Below are 19,062 nucleotides of genomic sequence, written 5' to 3'. Positions count from 1 at the left end.
GACAAGATTGGGACATATAGGCAATTTGAGATTTTTAGAGCGGGTGAAATATTAATGGTTCCGGTTCCCTTGACAGTAAGCAATTCCCCATTGGCAGTCTAGACATATTTTTTATGAGGTTCAGACATCCCAGTAAAATCAGATTCATCAAATGACATAGTGTCAGTAGCCCCACAGTCAAAAATCCACTCTTTATCCTTATATGAAGATTCAGACATACTACAGGCTGCAGATAAATTTTCTAGAACTTGAAACCTATTTTTGCAATCAATTTGAGGTTCAAATTCCAATTTTCTAGAGTCTGGTGGTCTTTTTCCAACAATATGAGAGTAAATGGGGTCAATATTTAATTTAGGAGTGTTTGAGGACTGCATAAAAAGAGAATGGAGTATATTTTTATATTCTACGGAATTGGAAGGACTGGAATATAATAAAGGTGGATGTGAGGGGTTTAATTTAAAATTAAACCCCCCTACCTTTCCCAACCCTTGCCGATGCCATTTCTTCTCCAGAAGGCGCCGCTGCAGTCCCAATTACGATCGCCTCATCTCGACCGGCGACGGTGGTGGCTCCGGTGCTGCCCGCTGCATTCGCAGCGCTGGTAGCCCGGTCTCACTCCCCTGCTGCCGGTGGTCCCCTGTTTCCTTTGTTCGCCCAATTTCGAGTAGCTCATCGCTTCTTCATCTCATCCCACCAATCAGGTCATCCGACGAGGTGGAAGCACTGCTCCTTGGTGTGTTTCCGGCCTCCACAGTGAGAGCACAAGAGCTTGTTCTTATCTTCCTCGAAACGACGATCCTCTCCATGGTGCGGAGTCTGCCCGCCTCGTCCGCCGCCGCCGCCGCCGCGAATCGCCAAGCCCACTGCAATTCCGCCACTATCAGCGCCGGCGGGTGTGGGTTTGAGCACGCTTTCGTTCGTCGCCTCCCTTCGGACGATGGCGTAGGCGTTCTTCACCAATCGACATCCATATGTTTTGGAGACGAAACCACAATTGCTCCAAGGTCATATCGCCTTGTTTGATGGTGCTTGCTTTCACGTGTAGGTCGTATACCTGTAGCGAATCTCCTCTTCTGCCATAGGTCACGGCCAGTGCCTCCCATTGCTCCCTCGCCGTCGGATATTGCGAGACCTCATTTACGAGTTCGGGTTCTATGCTGTTAATTATCCACCCGAACACGCAATGATCCAGCGTCTACCATGTTTCATGATCTGGATCTGTGATTGGTGGAGGCTCTGAATCCCGAGAGATGTGGGAGAATAATCGCTTCCCACCAATAGCTCGTTTTATGAGGATCGCCCAGAGAGGGTAGTTATCCACTGACAGTTTCGTGGCGATAACTATCTCGCCTAGGTTGTCTGGATTGGCCGTTGGCTTTGGTTTTGAAGTTTGAGTTGGGGATTTCTGCATGGTTTGACGGATGAGTTCTGCGAATTTTTCTGCAAAATCACTGGAAAAATTCATGATTGAGTTTTGGTCCTCCTTGTGATCTTCTGTGTCTGACATTGCTACTGTTTGTTTTTGGATGTAGGTTTCTACTCTTGGTTGAAAGGTCGGGATTGGTATGGACGGTGATGAAATTATATTCTGAGTCCCTTTTTCTCAACCTGCTTTGGTACCATATTGAAATATCAAGAGAGAAGAGGAAGAAGACATTGTAGGAGAATTGTATTCTATGTTGTATTTCATCGTTTGGAGTAAGCCTCTTAATATAGAGGCTTACCCTAATTTACAAATGGTAATACTATCTCCTATTTTTTGTGGTATCAATCACACATTAATTACAAGATCAATCACTCATTAATTACATAATCCTTGCCTTACTTACATTATTTCTTTTCCATATTCTAACAACTGCATAACCCAAAGATAGCAGCACATAAAACCACTCAATCTCTGCTCACTGCGGTTTAAAATGTTAATACAAATTTGTGTGGACATTTTAATATACTGTGTTGACATTTTTTAAATATCAATGTCAACATAGTGTATTAAAATATCACTAAGTTTATGTTGATATTTCAATTTCATCGTGTTTGACATTTTTAATATACTGTATTGATGAGTTAGCAGAGTTAACAATTTAAGAAAAATTAGCATCGGATCACACCTTATAATTAATAAATAATCAAATCCTAATGCATAACTAGACTATATTATCATGATGGAGAAAATCTCAATAAAATCCTAATGCATACCTAGAGCTTGTTCTTCGGCCGGTGCTCATGGACTGCGCTCCTCAACTCCACCGTCAGGCGAAGGTGCTCCTCCAGCCACAATGTGCACTACATGTTAAACAGCGCCACACAGAGAAAATTTCAATTAATTCCAAATGAGTTATTGTCGTTCCCACATTCATCATTAGAAAATTCTATATACCAAATTTTAAATTTTAAATTCCAGACATTCAGAATTCTAATTAATTTTAAATCTAAACATTTTAAAATACCAACTATTGAATTTGGAATTGAAGTCTCAAATTTGATGATACCAAATTTTATTTTTTCGGTACTATCTTTCTTTAATTAACAGTGGCGAACGGAGTAACTTTTTTTTTTAACGATTAATAATGTATTAATGTCAAATTAAGCAAGATGAGAGATGATCAAGCACATGTCGAGCAGAACTGGATTTCCAATCCTACAACCTTCCTTTCTGTAAACGTTGTCTCCTTGAGCTTGCATCCGAGTTCAGTCGAGGATGCTCCCAGCCCAAATGATATCCATGCATTGGATAGCAAGCACCATGTAGCACGTGACCAAGGTAATGCGGAGGATGTATTCCCCTCGAGTGGTCCCGTGTCCAGCTGGAAGGAGGTGCTCCTTGGTGCCAGCAAGACTTAATCAATTTGGATAAGGAGAAGAAAATATGTTTCTGTTATTCTATTTTGTTTGGTAGTGTATTAGGGTTTAGCCTATTAGGATTCTAGGTCCTTCTGTGACCATGTATTTAAACAAGTTTTTGTAACATTGTTATCTAACGGGAAAATACTAGTTCACCTTTCTCAACCTAGCCTTTCTCTACAAGTTTTCATGGTATCATCGCAGTAGATCCTTGGACCTACTCCTGCCACTTGTCTCTTTCCCTAAAAATGGCTGATGGAAATGCCTCTGAATTCTCTTTTGCCACTCTCACTCAACCACAAAATCAGCTTCAAATCACACCCCTATTTCCCCATTCTCACCCTATCTCCCTCAAACTCTCAGACGACAATTTTCTAATGTGGCGTCAACAAGTGCTGGCCACTATTCGGGGCTATGGCCTAGAGCCCTTTCTTGATGGGTCAGTCTCAGTTCCTTCTCAGTTCGTGACTGCTGATGCTACTTCTACCTCCGTGCAGCCTAATCCGGCCTTCCTCGCTTGGCACAGGCAAGATCAACTCCTCTCCTCCTGGCTTCTAGCTTCTCTATCAGAAAGCTCAATGGTTCTTGTTGTTGGCCTCACCACCAGCAAAGATATCTGGAATGCTCTCTCTACTCGCTACGCCAGCCAAAGCAAAGCCAAAGTCATGCAGTACAAGCTGCTCCTTCAGACATTCAAAAAGAACTCTCTTCCTATGTGCGACTATCTCGGCAAAATAAAATCCTACTGTGATTTTTTGGGATCTGCCGGCTGCCGCATTCTTGATGAGGACCAGATCCTCCACATTCTCTCGGGTTTGGGACCCGAGTATGACCCAGTCATGGTCACCATTTCCTCTAGTGCTGATCGTTGGACGGTTCCTGATGTTGCTGCTCTTCTACTCAGCTTCGAAACGCGGCTGGAGTCCTCTCACAATCCACCTATTAATGTTGATGGCTCCCAGCCTGCTGCTAACTTCGTTCACTCTACTGACCAGCGCCGAGATGTCTCCACCCGTGGGGGTCGAGGTTTTTCCAACCGTGGTGGTCCTTTTCGTGGTCGTGGTGGTCGCAGCGGCCGTGGAGGCAAGCTCGTTTGCCAACTCTGTCAAAAACCCGGCCACTCTGCAGATCGCTGCTGGCACCGTTTTGATCAAAGCTATGGGCAGGCACCTCCACTCCGTTCTCTAACTCCTGCTCATCCACAGCCTACTGCCAACTTCGCCCAGGGACGAGGCCTTCTCCCATCTCCTTCTGTCCAGCCCCAATCAGAGTTCAACTTTGATGTAGCCTCTTCCTCTTCTTGGTATCCGGACTCAGGGGCTACACATCATGTCTCTAATGATCTAGCCAATCTCAACTCTGGCTCTGAATATGTTGGTGGTAAGTCCTTGCAACTTGGTGACGGGAAGAGTGTTCCAATCACTCATGTTGGCACTTCTCATTTCCATTCCTCCTCTTATCCTTCTCGTTCATTATTCCTCAATAATTTGCTGCTTGTTCCTCAAATTACCAAGAATCTGATGAGTGTCTCTCAATTTGCTCTTGATAATGGAGTTTTCTTTGAGTTTCATCCTAACTTTTGCCTTGTTAAGGATCAGGTCAGCAAGGTTCCAATCCTCAAGGGCATCCTTGATCGGGGACTATACAAGTTCATCCTCCACAAAAGCACTCTCAACACATCTTCCAAATCTTCCACTCCATGTTTCTCAAATTCAATCAATAGCAGATCCTGCTCAGTTGCTGCTCTTACTCCTTTCCCAGAAGTGGTTCCTGATGCCCCTGCTCCTTCTGCTCTACATATAGCCACACCCTCTGCTGCTCTTAGCTTAGAATTATGGCATAAAAGACTTGGTCACTGTACTCTTGATGTAGTCTCCAAAGCTTTGCAAAGCTGTAATATTCCCTTCATTTCAGTGAAATCAAAAGTTTTATGCAGTCCATGTTGTGTTTCCAAGAGTCATCGCTTGCCTTATTTTCCTTCTAACACTGAATATTCTGCCCCTCTACAACTCATTCATAGTGATTTATGGGGTCCTTCCCCTGTAACTTCAAGGAATGGATTTAAGTACTATGTTACCTTCATTGACCACTTTAGTAGATTCACTTGGTTGTATCTTTTGAAAACCAAGGCTGAGGTTCATTCCGTCTTTAAACATTTTAAAGCCCTTGTAGAGAATCAACTCAATCTCAAAATAAAAATTTTGCAGAGTGATTGGGGAGGGGAATATCGAAGCTTAACCAAATTCCTTCATGATGAGGGTATCCAACACAGACTCTCTTGTCCATACACCCCGCAACAGAATGGACTTGCTGAACGCAAGCATAGACACTTAGTCGAAACCGGCTTATCTCTTCTAGCTCAAGCTCATCTCCCATCTGATTTTTGGGATGATGCTTTTGTTACTGCCTCTCATATCATCAATACCCTTCCCACCAAGACTTTGCTCCATATCTCACCTTTTGAAAAGTTGTTTCATTCTAAGCCTAATTATCATAAATTAAGGGTGTTTGGTTGTCTGTGTTTTCCCTATCTCAGACCATATAATCAAAACAAATTGCAATATAGATCTACTCCTTCCACTTTTCTAGGATACAGCTCCTCTCATAAAGGATATAAGATCCTTTTGCCTTCTGGAAAAACCATTATTACCAGAGATGTTTTGTTTGAGGAATCATCATTTCCTTATCATAACATTTCCACCGTTTCACCCTCTCCTCTTTCTCCCAATCATTCATGTCATGCTCCTTCCATTCCTCTATGCTCTTCCTCTCCAAATCCTACCTCATATTCCCCTGCTCCAGCTGTTCCTGCACCACAGTACAATAACCCATCATCTATCCCTCCCATGACTCCTACTATCATTCCTGTGTCATCTCCTCATACTGTTCCAGCCATTCCTACAGCACCACAGTCCAATGACTCCTCATGTATACCTTCTCTCACTCCTATTATCACTCCTGTGTTATCTCCTCATGCTCATGACTCCAGCTCATCATCTAATCCACCAACCCCTCCTGCTCAAACTCACCATATGGTAACAAGGAGCAAATCAGGAATTGTCAAGCCCAAAATTCTCACTGTCCTTCTTGTTTATTCTCTTCCAAAATCTGTCAATCATGCCCTGCTAATTCCTGTTTGGAGACAAGCTATGATGGCAGAATTCTTAGCCTTATTGAGGAATCATACTTGGACCTTGACTGTCTTACCACCCGGTAAAAATCTAGTTGGTTGCACTTGGATCTTCAAGTTAAAAAAACATGCTGATGGCAGCATAGCAAGGTACAAGGCTCGATTAGTAGCTCAAGGGTTCTCTCAAGAACCGGGATTCGATTTCTCTGAAACTTTCAGCCCGGTGGTCAAACCAAACACTATCAGATTGATCTTATCTCTTGCTGTCTCCTCCTCTTGGAAGATCACACATCTCGACGTGAACAATGCTTTCTTACATGGTAGCATAGATAAAGAAATATACATGCAGCAGCCTATCGGTTTTGAACAAGGGGGGCCTCATCTTGTCTGCAAACTGAACAAAGCCATTTATGGCTTGAAACAAGCATCCAGATCTTGGTTCTTAACTGTGCAGGCAGCTCTTATCTCTCTTGGTTTCTGTCAATCCAAGGCTGACACTTCTCTATTCTACAGGATCACCAAGTCTGATGTTACTTATCTTCTAATTTATGTAGACGATATGTTGATAACAGGCAGCTCCTCTTCTATCATTGATGATATTATTTCCAAATTGAGTGCAAAATTCTCACTCAAGAATCTAGGGGAAGTGAAATGTTTCTTGGGAGTCGAAGTCACTCCAACATCAAATGGTCTTCATCTTAATCAAGCAGGATACATTAAAGAATTACTTCAAAAGGTGAAAATGCAAGAAGCAAATGGTTGTCCAACTCCCATGATCTCAAGCTCCAAGCTCTCCAAGACTGATGGAAGTCCATTCTCAGATGGAAAGTTATATCGAAGCACTGTTGGTGCACTCCAGTATGCAACAATTACAAGGCCGGATATTTCTTTCAGTGTGAACAAAGTAAGCCAATATATGGCTTGTCCGCTAGATGAGCATTGGAAAGCTGTCAAACGGATTCTCAGGTACTTAGCAGGATCACCAGATTATGGTTTGCATATCCGCAGCTCGAACCGAAATTTAGTTGGTTTTTCGGATTCGGATTGGGCTGCCGACATGGATGACAGGCGATCAACTACCGGATATTGTGTGTATTTTGGCAGCAATCTCATCTCTTGGTGTTCTAAGAAGCAATCGATGGTCTCTAGATCTAGCACCGAAGCTGAATACCAAAGCTTAGCTCATGTTGTTTCTGAGATATCATGGATATTGTCTCTTCTTGGTGAGTTGCAGATTAAATGTTCAAATGTTCCCACTGTTTGGGTTGATAATTTGAGCACCATCTCGCTTGCAAGCAATCCCGTGCTTCATGCTCGCACAAAGCACATTGAGCTCGATATTCATTTTGTCCGGGACAAGGTACAAGCCAAGGTCGTAGAGCTCCGGCATGTGCCTTCTATTGATCAAATTGCTGATATTTTAACAAAGCCATTGGGTAACCAATTCTTCTCGAGATTGAGAAACAAACTGGGAGTTACTTCTCTATCCTCGCTCGAATTGAGGGGAAGTGTAAACGTTGTCTCCTTGAGCTTGCATCCGAGTTCAGTCGAGGATGCTCCCAGCCCAAATGATATCCATGCATTGGATAACAAGCACCATGTAGCACGTGACCAAGGTAATGCGGAGGATGTATTCCCCTCGAGTGGTCCCCTGTCCAGCTGGAAGGAGGTGCTCCTTGGTGCCAGCAAGACTTAATCAATTTGGATAAGGAGAAGAAAATATGTTTCCGTTATTCTATTTTGTTTGGTAGTGTATTAGGGTTTAGCCTATTAGGATTCTAGGTCCTTCTGTGACCATGTATTTAAACAAGTTTTTGTAACATTGTTATCTAACGGGAAAATACTAGTTCACCTTTCTCAACCTAGCCTTTCTCTACAAGTTTTCACTTTCTAAGCAAAGTTTCTCTTTCTAGCTTCATTTACACTACTGAATAAAGTGATTTGCAATTGCCGCGGGATTCTGGTATCAGCAATTCCAGCCTCGGATTTTATTGATCTTAGCTCGTCAAGCTTAGCTAATCACCACTTCTTTGCTAATCCGTGACTGTTTCACTGAAAATTTAGATTTGATTCACCGTTTTTTTCAATTTTCCGTCTGATCACCGATCTATTTGCCCCGTGTCAGAGTAATTTAAATTCGAATCGAGTTTCTCCGATGTTTTGCGTGAATGGAGAAGATGCGGCTGAAATGCAGAGTGAAGTGTGGAGAGATTGATTTTTGTTAGTAAATGATCTGAACATTGTGAGGTTTCCGAATTTGAAATGCTGAGCCCTAAATTAGGAGCTCGGTTAGAGCGGATGAAGCGGAGGTCGAATTCTGGGAAATTTCATCATAGATGGAAGCGGAAATTCTTCGCGTTACTTTTGATTGCGATTTGTGTCGCGACGTTTCTGTTGATGGAATCGGAGTACAGTAGGATTAAAATGCCTCCGTTAATATCTCCGCCGCTGCAGAAGCCGAAGATTGCTTTCCTTTTTATTGCTCGGAATCGGATCCCTCTGGACATTGTTTGGGATGCATTTTTTCAGGTAGTTATTAGTATCCTCTCACTATGGGAAACTTTTTTTATACCATAAGCAGTCTTAATCCGGTTATTGCTCTTTTTTCTTCTATGCTTTATTAGTTTATAATAGATCAAATTCTCCAAATAATCAGTTTCCTAATGTGTCGCATTGGCTGACTAGGGATTTTCAAATTACTTTTGTATCACAATATTGAGCATATATGTATCGTATGAGTAATGAGAAGCTCCTATGATTCATTGACTGTGCTGTGATCGTCTCAAAGACCAATAATAGCAATGGTGCCTCAGTAAAAAAGTTCATTGAAGTTTGAAAATACTTGAATCAAACATGATCTGCATACTTTTTTCGCTAGTACTAAAATGAATTAACTCCTTGAATTAATCGCAGGTGCAAATGCATTAGCAATAAGCAAGGTTGTTACATTTTTATAAATAATTTAATGATACTACTTGCACATCTATGTGTACCTTTCCCCCATTTAAGGTCTCGGTTATTTTTCTTGATAAGGGGGCAAGAGACGAATGTTTATAACTCTTGAAGTTGTTGAACTTTTCTAAATTTATTAATAATTCCTATTTGAAAACTGAAGGACCAAATTTGAATATGCTGTTATGCTTTCATGTAAACCAATGCATTAACTAGGGGTGATGATCTCAAATTTTGTCTTATTGTTGTACCTTTGTTTCTGAGGAGCATGATGAATTAGTTGTTCTGTTGGGAAAACACTTGAGTGCAATCTTGTCTTCACTACTTGTAGCATATGATAGCTTTTGACTTATGAACATCTAAGATTATAATTTGATCTAATTGGAAGTGTCAGTTGTGTTGTCTTCTATTCTGTTAACCGCTTTTTGGTTGTGTTAATTATATAGTCAAATGATCAAATAAATATTGAGAAATGTTGCCTTTATTCATGAAAAAGTGTTGCTTGCAGTAAATTTAAGAGATCTTTCACTTCAATCTACTGAACTTTATGTTATTTTGCAGGCTGACACAGAGAATAAATTTTCCATATATGTTCATTCAAGACCAGGGTTCTTGTTGAATTCAGCGACTACAAGATCAAATTTTTTCTTAAATCGTCAAGTGAATGATAGCGTACAGGTCTGATACAAATTACTTGCCATTTTTTTCCAGTTCTTTGATGTACTGCTGTTTTGTTTATTAATATTATGGTCTTGTTCCTATATTCAGTTTAAAAGAAATAAATTGGATATATAATATGTTGGAATTTTAGTGTATTAGCACTTTAATTCTAAGGAAGAATGTTGGAATTTTAGTGTTTATCACTTTAATTTCTAAACAATTCGGCTGCTTCATTAGAAGCTTGTTCTATCTTATTTTAGTGTTTGAATTAACTGTTTTAACAGTTTTTAAACAGTTATTAACAGTTTGGAATCAGTTTTAGGCAGTTAATTATCAACGGTTTAGGCTGATTTTTGATTAAATACAGATCAGAGAATGAACAATAATCTAAGGAAACTTAGTCTTATCCGATCATAGATTTTGTGCACTCAAAATACTTGATCTGAAAGTATTTTATACGATTCTAAGTAATCCAAGTCTTCTAATAAGGATTCCCTAATCCTAAGTCATAAAATCATCATTATATATCTTACCTAACAAAGATCAAGTAGTTTTGAAGATGACTGGACCCAATTCAGTGAGGGAGATGACTGCAAACTTCACAAAACTGGAGAAGTTTGAAGGAGTAGATTTCAGAAGATGGAGAAAGAAGATGCACTTCTTGCTGACCACCCTGAAGGTTGTTCATGTACTCACAACTACCATGCCAGAACCGACTGAAGATGAATCTCTGGAACAAACCAGAAGGAGGCTGAAATGGGAGAATGATGACTATGTGTGCAGAAGGCATATTCTCAATGGTATGACTGACTCACTCTTTGATATTTATCAGAATGTTGAATCCTCCAAAGAATTATGGGATTCTCTAGAATCTAAATACATGGCAGAGGATGCTTCTAGTAAGAAATTCTTGGTTAGTAATTTCAATAATTATAAGATGCTAGATTCTAGACCTGTGATGGAACAATATAATGAATTACTAAGGATTCTTGGACAATTTCAACAACACCAGATGCATATGGATGAAGCCATATCAGTTTCTAGTGTTATTGATAAATTGCCTCCCTCTTGGAAAGACTTCAAACATACTCTAAAGCATCAAAAGGAAGAACTTTCCTTGGTGCAACTTGGTTCTCATCTCAGAATTGAAGAATCCTTAAGGATTCAGGAGATGGAAAAGAACAAGGAAAAGAGTGTGGCTGGACTATCTTCCATTAATATGGTGGAAGGTGGACAGAAGTTTAAAGGGAAAAGGAAAATGTTTCAAGGAGAGTCCTCTGAGAATAAGAAACAAAAACTTGTTTGTTGGAAGTGTGGGAAACCAGGCCACTACAAGAAAGATTGTAGGTCTGGAAAGAAAGTTTTCAAGGCTGGTACAAGTACAAGTGGTTCAAAATCTGGACCAAGTGGATCTAAGGATCCAAGTGTACCTCAAGGTATGAAAATATTCAATTCTAATATTTCTATTCAGAACTATATCTCGGATACACCAAGTTCATTCTATGTACAGGATGATGAGTACACTTGGTGGGTGGATTCTGGAGCTACAAACCATGTTTGCAAGGATAGGAGATGGTTTACATCCTTGCAGAAGATCACTGATGGATCAGTGATTAGAATGGGGAATGGTTCTAGTGAATCGATTGAAGGAATAGGAAATGTTAGGCTAACTTTTACTTCTGGGAAACAGTTGGATTTAGTAGATGTATTGTATGTTCCCACCATTAGAAAGAATCTAATGAGTGGCACTGTAATTAATAACTTAGGTTATAAACAAGTTATTGAAGCTAATAAATATATTTTATCTAAACATGGTGTATTTGTTGGTTTTGGTTATTTATGCAATGGTATGTTAAGATTAAATATTGAATCTTGCTTTGTTGATAATTCTGCTTATGTGATGACTTCTAATGAACTTTCAACTACTGATTTGTGGCATGAAAGGTTAGGACATGTGCATTATAAAAGACTAATTGAGATGTCTAAAAGTAGCTTAATCCCTGCCTTTACAGTTAGCAAAGATAAATGTAAAACATGTATGTTAACTAAGATCACAAGGCAACCTTTCAATAATGTTGTGAGAGAATCTAAACTACTGGAATTAATCCATAGTGATATCTGTGATTTTCACTCAACACCATCAATTGGAAATAAGAAGTATGTTATTACTTTTATTGATGACTCAACTAGATATTGTTATGTATACTTGCTAAGTTCTAAGGATGAAGCCTTAGAGAAATTCAAGGTATATAAGACAGAAGTTGAGGTACAAAAGAGTGAATTTATAAAGGTTTTTAGATCTGATAGGGGAGGTGAATACTATGATCCTAGTTATTTTGAATCAGTGGGAATAATTCACCAAATAACAGCCCCTTATACTCCACAACAGAATGGAATCTCTGAAAGAAAGAACAGAGTGTTGAAAGAAATGGTTAACTCTTTGTTATCATATTCTGGTTTAAATGAAGGTTTTTGGGGAGAAGCTATGATTACTGCCTGCTATATATTAAATAGAGTTCCAAATAAGAAAAGTAAAGCTACACCTTATGAGTTGTGGTTTGGAAAACCTCCAAACTTAAACTATCTTAAAGTGTGGGGCTGCAGAGCAGTAGTTAAACTCACTGATCCTAAGCATAGGACATTGGGTGAAAAGGGAATTGATTGCATTTTCATTGGTTATGCAAATCATTCAAAGGCTTATAGGTTTTATGTCTTAGAACCTAACAAATTTGTCTCTGTGAACTCTGTTATAGAGTCAAGAGATGCAATCTTTGATGAAAATAGATTCACATCTATCACAAGGCCTAAGGATCTATTTTCTAATTCTAAAAATAGATTAGTAATTTCTGAAAATCAATCAGAGGAACCTTCAACTCAACATTGGGTTAGAAGGAGTGTAAGGCCAAGAAATCAAAGTAATCTAGATAAAGGCTTTCAAATCCATCTTATTGAAGGATCAAGGGATGAATTACAATCCCAGTACCCCTACTGTTCTATAATTGAAGAGGATCCTAAGACTTTCAAAGAAGCCATGTCATCTAGAGATGTCTCATTCTGGAAAGAGGCTATAGATGATGAAATGGATTCTATACTCCAAAATAACACTTGGGAATTAACTGATCTGCCCCCTGGTTGTAAACCATTGGGGTGTAGATGGATCTTTAAAAGAAAGATGAAAGTTGATGGGTCTATAGACAAGTTTAAAGCTAGGCTTGTCATTCAAGGATTTAGACAAAAGGAGGGGATAGACTACTTTGATACTTATGCTCCTGTAGCTAGAATATCTACTATTAGATTGCTAGTAGCTATGGCTTCTATTCATAAACTCCTTATACACCAAATGGATGTTAAAACAGCTTTTTTAAATGGTGATTTGGATGAGGAAATCTACATGAAGCAGCCTGAGGGATATTCTTTACCAGGAAATGAACACAAGGTGTGCAAGTTGATCAAGTCATTATATGGCTTGAAACAAGCACCAAAACAGTGGCATCAAAAGTTTGATGATATTGTTTTATCAAATGGTTTTCTATTGAATCAAGCTGATAAGTGTGTTTATTCTAAGTTTGATAAATTTGGTAAAGGAATTATTATCTGCCTTTATGTAGATGATATGCTTCTGTTTGGTACTAGTCAAGACCAGATAGATGAGACAAAGAAATTCCTATCATCTAAGTTCTCAATGAAAGATTTAGGTGAGGCTGAAGTCATATTGGGAATTAGGATAATAAAAGAGGCTCCTAACAGAATATCTATCACACAATCTCATTACATTGAGAAAGTGTTGAAAAAGTTCAATTATGGAAACTGTACTCCAGTTAGCACACCTATGGATCCTAATGTAAAACTCTTACCTAATAGAGGAAAAACAGTTTCACAATTGGAATACTCTAAAGTAATAGGTTGCCTAATGTATGCAATGATAAGTACTAGGCCTGACATAGCTTTTGCTGTGGGAAGATTAAGTAGATTTACACATAGTCCTAGTATTCATCACTGGCAAGCAGTGAGGAGGTTACTTAAGTACCTCAAAGGAACCATAAACTATGGTTTGTGTTACTCAGATTTTCCTTCTATCTTAGAAGGATATTCTGATGCAAGTTGGATAGCCAATCCAGAGGATCATTCCTCTACTAGTGGTTGGATTTACTTGCTAGGAGGTGGAGCTATCTCTTGGGCTTCTAAGAAGCAAACTTGCATCACAAGTTCTACAATGGAGTCAGAATTTGTAGCACTAGCCGCTGCTGGAAAGGAGGCAGAATGGTTAAGGGATTTGGTTTATGAAATTCCTTTATGGCCTAAGCCTATATCACCTATCTCTATAAGGTGTGACAGTGCAGCAACATTGGCTAAAGTATATAGCCAAGTTTACAATGGGAAGTCTAGACATTTAGGTGTCAGACATAGCATGGTTAGGGAGCTGATCACTCATGGGGTCATTTCAGTTGAATTTGTTGGGACACAACAAAATCTGGCAGACCATCTAACCAAAGGCTTGGCTAAAGATTTAGTTATCAAATCTGCTAAAGGGGTGGGGCTCAAGTCCATCTAATCTTATCTGTTTGGGATACCCAATTTCCTTCTAATTTGATATTAGATGTGAAATTCAATGTGGAAAGCCTAAATATGTGAGATAGACACATGTTCAAACCATCCAAGGTATGTGTAATGATCTGTCAGTTTGAAGGAGGTTGAAGTTTAGCTTCTTAATAGTTTTTTTTTTTTGACAAATTGTTTTGACAGAACAAGATGAAAAGCTACCTATACAAACATGGAATCCAAGTTGTTCCAATAAAGCTCTGGACTTAGCTTTATAAATGTTTGTTGAAGGATATGGACACTAGACTTGTTATAAAGGTGTCAGGTTTAGATTAATTGTTTGATAATTATGTGTATATTAAGACTGATATTCAAAGGAATTGTAAGAGTTCAAGTCTTAGACCACTCTTATAATTAGAATGTTTGTACATTGATATACTAAAATGGAAATTCAATCCTTGTGATATTTTCATTTATGCATAATTTTTGTTTTCTGTTCTTTTGATTTGATCATGCTTATAAATCCACTAAAATAGGGGAGGAATGTTGGAATTTTAGTGTATTAGCACTTTAATTCTAAGGAAGAATGTTGGAATTTTAGTGTTTATCACTTTAATTTCTAAACAATTCGGCTGCTTCATTAGAAGCTTGTTCTATCTTATTTTAGTGTTTGAATTAACTGTTTTAACAGTTTTTAAACAGTTATTAACAGTTTGGAATCAGTTTTAGTTAATTAACTGCCTTGGCAGTTAATTGTCAACGGTTTAGGCTGATTTTTGATTAAATACAGATCAGAGAATGAACAATAATCTAAGGAAACTTAGTCTTATCCGATCATAGATTTTGTGCACTCAAAATACTTGATCTGAAAGTATTTTATACGATTCTAAGTAATCCAAGTCTTCTAATAAGGATTCCCTAATCCTAAGTCATAAAATCATCATTATATATCTTACCTAACATAATACTGATACTCTTTTAGCATTACTTCGATCTGTATGTTGATTGACTTTATAAGAACGTCGTCGTCTATGTTTTATTAGCCTTTCAAGTGAATCTAGCTAGTGATGCTTTATTAGGTAGATTGGGGAGCAGCAAGCATGATCCAGGCAGAGCGTATTTTGCTTCGAAGTGCACTGATGGATCCTTTCAATGAGCGGTTTCTTTTCCTTTCAGACAGGTGAAATCTAATTTTCGCTGTGTGATAATAAGTGTCCTATAGTTTTCTGTACACTTTTGGCTTTCTTGAATTTATAATTTTCAGTGACCCAAAGATGAGCAACTCATCTGCTATAATTTTTTCTGTTGCAGCTGCATACCTCTCTATAACTTCAGCTACACATATGACTATTTAGTGTCAACCCCAAATAGCTTTGTAGACAGGTAATGCTGATGCATATTCCTTGATCTCTCTATTTACCTGTGAAATGATTAATAATTTCAATTACTGGTTTATCTTTCTTATTTTAGCTTTTGTATATGTATTTTTATTTTTCCTTGAGTCTTTCCTCCTTGTCTTTTATTTCCAATAAACAATTTGTTGTGGATGCACATTATGTCCGAATTCAATTAGCTTATGATACCTTCTTAACTATTGTGGTTGTAGTTTTGCTGATAAAAGGGAAAGTCGTTACAATCCAAAAATGTATCCAGTGATTTCTGTTGACAACTGGAGGAAGGGGTCTCAGGTGACTTGTGATTTTGATCTTCACAGAGTTGAACTAGTGTGAACGATACATTCTGACAGAAAAAGATGTGAAAATAGAAATCAACAAAATAAAAACTACGTATTTGCTTATATCTATAGCTTTCTTAATCTGTCTTTTGTTTTTGCAGTGGGTTGTTTTGACCAGAAACCATGCTAAGGTTGTAGTTGAAGACAAAACTGTATTCTCTATATTTCAGTTACAATGCAAGGTTGGTATAGTGACTTTTTTTTGCAACATTGTCTGAATAAGAGCTATAAATATTTTTCAGTTCGAAGATTCTCTCGCTGCTTGCTTAAACTTGCCTTGATGTTGTAACTTGGTACTTGTCTCCATACTCTGGACTTCCTAAAGGGGCGTTAATTTTGAGACATATATTAGACAAGCATCCACCTTATTCGATACATCCTAAGTTTGCCTTGAAGGATTACTTGATCAAACAAGCTTAACATTGTTCGATACATCCTAAGTTAGCATCCCCTAAGGGAATTAACTGATCAAAGGATCTTATTCATCTTATTTTGATGAATAATCCTTTGGCAAGTCCTCGGGTGAGGAAAAGTTTATATCTGCTAAATTCTGCCATTTAAATTCTACATGCACTTAGATGTTGAAATGCTTAGTATCTCTATTAGCATGCTTTATGAACTATGCTTGCTACCTTTCATAATAATTCATTAAAAAGTCAGCATCACTGGAGGCTGACATAGACATTTATCTATGGAGTATAAATTTTCTGTTGTTGACTTGTTCCTTTTCCTTTCCTTTTCAAAAACAGAAGAAGCCTCCTGAATATTGGCGAGATCATCCCATTGTAAGTCTTCTCTCTGTTGTTTATTTCCTATCACCTATCAATTGGAACATGATTAACTGCAGTAGTCATAAGTATTAGTGCGTACCTATGGATTTCTTTTCATGATTACTGATTGTTTTTTTGTGATCGCAATCATTATTTGATTGGGACAAATTTTTGACTCTACTATCTTCGTTCTGCAGCCTGCCGGTACATCAGCTGAACATGATTGTATACCTGATGAACACTATGTTCAAACCTTGCTTACTGTAAGATGATATCATTAAATGTTAGCTGTTAAATGTTATCAATGTCCATTGATTGTCTTTTGTCTGTTCAGCTAAAAGGCCTAGAAGGAGAAATCACAAGAAGGTCACTGACTCACAGTTCTTGGGATCTAACATCTTCAAGGGATCCTCATAGGAAAGGATGGCATCCAGTCACTTACAAGTTGGCCGATGCTACTTCCAGACTTGTCCAGTCCATCAAGGTAGTTTTTCTGCTGTTTTGGATATATTCCCATTTTACTTCCTACACGTTTCCATTCCCTCGAGTATTAAGGCTTCACTTACCATCCCTGGTCCCTCAAATAAACTTTCATTTAAAGGTTAAAAAATTGAAGCCTTATCTCCAGCTTACTCTCATTGGTTCAAACTCATAAATTAGGGCTTCGATGGATCTTACTTTGACTTATAAGTTGTAACTAAAATTTCAGTATTCAAGGTTTTAATCTTCTCAAGAAACTTATTTCTTGTAGGGAACATTAGTAAGAACAAAATGATATTATTTCCATGCTGGTGACTTGGTGCTGATCGATTTCTTTCTTTCTTTCTGCCTCGAATACTTAAATCAAGTTAGCCGCGAGTCTAGTCACTTAGTATGTAATTCACTAGGCCCTCTGCATTCCTCTCTGACTATGGCTCAGCTTGTGAAAAACTGTATTGTTTCCTCGGTTTCATCTCGGTATAGTAGCTTTCCACCTTTCGGATTGGCTCAGCTGCAAATTAATACTCCCTCCATTCCATAGTAGTAGAGTCATTTTTCCATTTTAGGCGTTTCATAGTAGGAGAGTCATTTCCTTTTCTTAGTAAAATGTAACACATTTTCTTACATCTCACTCTCTCTTACTTTATTATCTTTACTTTTTCCCCTCTCCTACTTTATTTTCTTTTTATTAATAGTAATACATTGCACACCTTTTTCTTAATCTCCGAGTACTAATTTTGCTATGAACGTATACAAAATTTACAATTCTAAAAGGTTAACAAAATCAATAGGAAAATAAGCACACAAAACTATTTGAGGCTTCATATATTCATTTTCTGCAGGCCATAGATAACATCTATTTTGAGACTGAGTACAGAAGAGAATGGTGCACTAGCAAGGGGAAACCCTCTCCATGCTTCCTTTTCGCCAGGAAATTCACGCGCCCTACTGCCTTACGACTTCTTAATATGGTGAGTTCATTCTATTCATTATGTTTATATAAGAACGATAATTATTGATGACATACATAACAAGGAACCAATAGTAATGATAGAAAATTACAATTCTGCTGTAAAACACTTTGTTTGTGGCTGCAGTCTGCTTTTGGGTTTTCCAAATAAGCTACAACTTGAGCACAGATACCACACTGAGATTGGCAACTGGAATTCATACATGTGAATAACCTTAGCTAGTGAGTCATCCATACTGTTGAAGATCAATGTCGAAAAGAGTTGTATTTGGTGATGTAATTGTTGTAACAAATGTTGTTTTACTAATATCTTTCATATGTTCCTGTGAGATGTCAATATTAGGTGCATTCTTAGTTCTGGTTTGTTAGCATAAGGGGAACCTCAAATATTCAGTAATCTTCAATAGTAGCCATCTACATTTTTAGTTCACTATCTTCATTTTTCTTAGCCTGAAAAATTCTTCCAGAGTTAATTGTTTGGATACTTTTGATGTAGAAACTTAAAAAAGTTGCAGTAATTCGGAATTACGTTTTCTGGCCCAAAATAAAGTTAACAGTTGTGGAGGTTTCTTCGAGGTCAACGACTCACCCAACCCAGATAGGGCTTTGGGCATGCCGAGTCGTTTGCCCCTTCTACCTACCAACAACCACTACAGAGCATATGACACAGACGCAGTCACGATGGCTCCATGTTCCACTTTTTTATGTCATTATTATTCATGATGCATGAAAATAAAGAAAAGTGGTTTTATTAATGAATAAAGAAGTTAGTTATGCAAAAGGAAGGAATATATGCGAGGTGATCATCCAAGATGAATCTTTCTCTCTCGAAAATTCTGGTGAAAATGACATAATGCTCGTGAAGAATATATTTGTGAAACGATTAAATGCAAGCAAGTGAGCAACCATACTATTTAGCCATGGAAACTTCATGTAAATATAGTACTACTAGTGGTAGTATTTTATCATGCTAGTGTAGTAG

The 19,062-nt window shown here is 38.2% G+C and overlaps 1 protein-coding gene and 1 non-coding gene across 3 annotated transcripts; both read left to right on the top strand.

Annotated features, from left to right (window-relative positions):
• The first annotated feature begins 3,620 nt into the window (after positions 1–3,620).
• Positions 3,621–3,756, top strand: LOC125198070 (small nucleolar RNA Z247). The gene has a single exon (XR_007172342.1). It is a non-coding gene; the product is annotated as a small nucleolar RNA Z247 (small nucleolar RNA).
• A 4,085-nt stretch (positions 3,757–7,841) lies between these two features.
• Positions 7,842–18,510, top strand: LOC125188687 (glycosyltransferase BC10-like). Of its 2 annotated transcripts, XM_048086755.2 has the most exons (12): positions 7,853–7,937; positions 8,100–8,503; positions 9,488–9,604; positions 15,205–15,305; positions 15,437–15,508; positions 15,732–15,813; positions 15,962–16,042; positions 16,610–16,645; positions 16,828–16,893; positions 16,965–17,114; positions 17,953–18,081; positions 18,208–18,510. In XM_048086755.2, the coding sequence occupies exons 2-12, from the start codon at positions 8,237–8,239 to the stop codon at positions 18,229–18,231; spliced, it is 1,125 nt and encodes a 374-aa protein (XP_047942712.1). In that variant the 5' UTR covers positions 7,853–7,937; positions 8,100–8,236; the 3' UTR covers positions 18,232–18,510. The 2 variants fall into 2 exon arrangements, with proteins under 2 accessions (XP_047942033.1, XP_047942712.1); XM_048086076.2 differs by having other exon boundaries at positions 7,842–8,503.
• Positions 18,511–19,062: the final 552 nt, after the last annotated feature.

The sequence above is a fragment of the Salvia hispanica genome, chromosome 2 (assembly GCF_029641045.1).
Source record: "Salvia hispanica isolate PSC_SH4W2 chromosome 2, Shi_PSC_v1, whole genome shotgun sequence".
In the NCBI taxonomy this organism is placed as follows: Eukaryota; Viridiplantae; Streptophyta; class Magnoliopsida; order Lamiales; family Lamiaceae; genus Salvia; species Salvia hispanica.
Note: the sequence above shows the minus strand (reverse complement) of the source record. Positions and strands in the feature narration are given on the sequence as shown.

Bases quoted from the DNA above. Each gene is read 5' to 3' on its own strand.
- LOC125188687 (XM_048086076.2), top strand. From the start codon at position 8,237: ATGCTGAGCCCTAAATTAGGAGCTCGGTTAGAGCGGATGAAGCGGAGG. The intron at 8,504-9,487 runs GTAGTTATTAGT...GTTATTTTGCAG, and splicing joins TTTGGGATGCATTTTTTCAG to GCTGACACAGAGAATAAATT. The intron at 16,043-16,609 runs GTTGGTATAGTG...TTTCAAAAACAG, and splicing joins TATTTCAGTTACAATGCAAG to AAGAAGCCTCCTGAATATTG.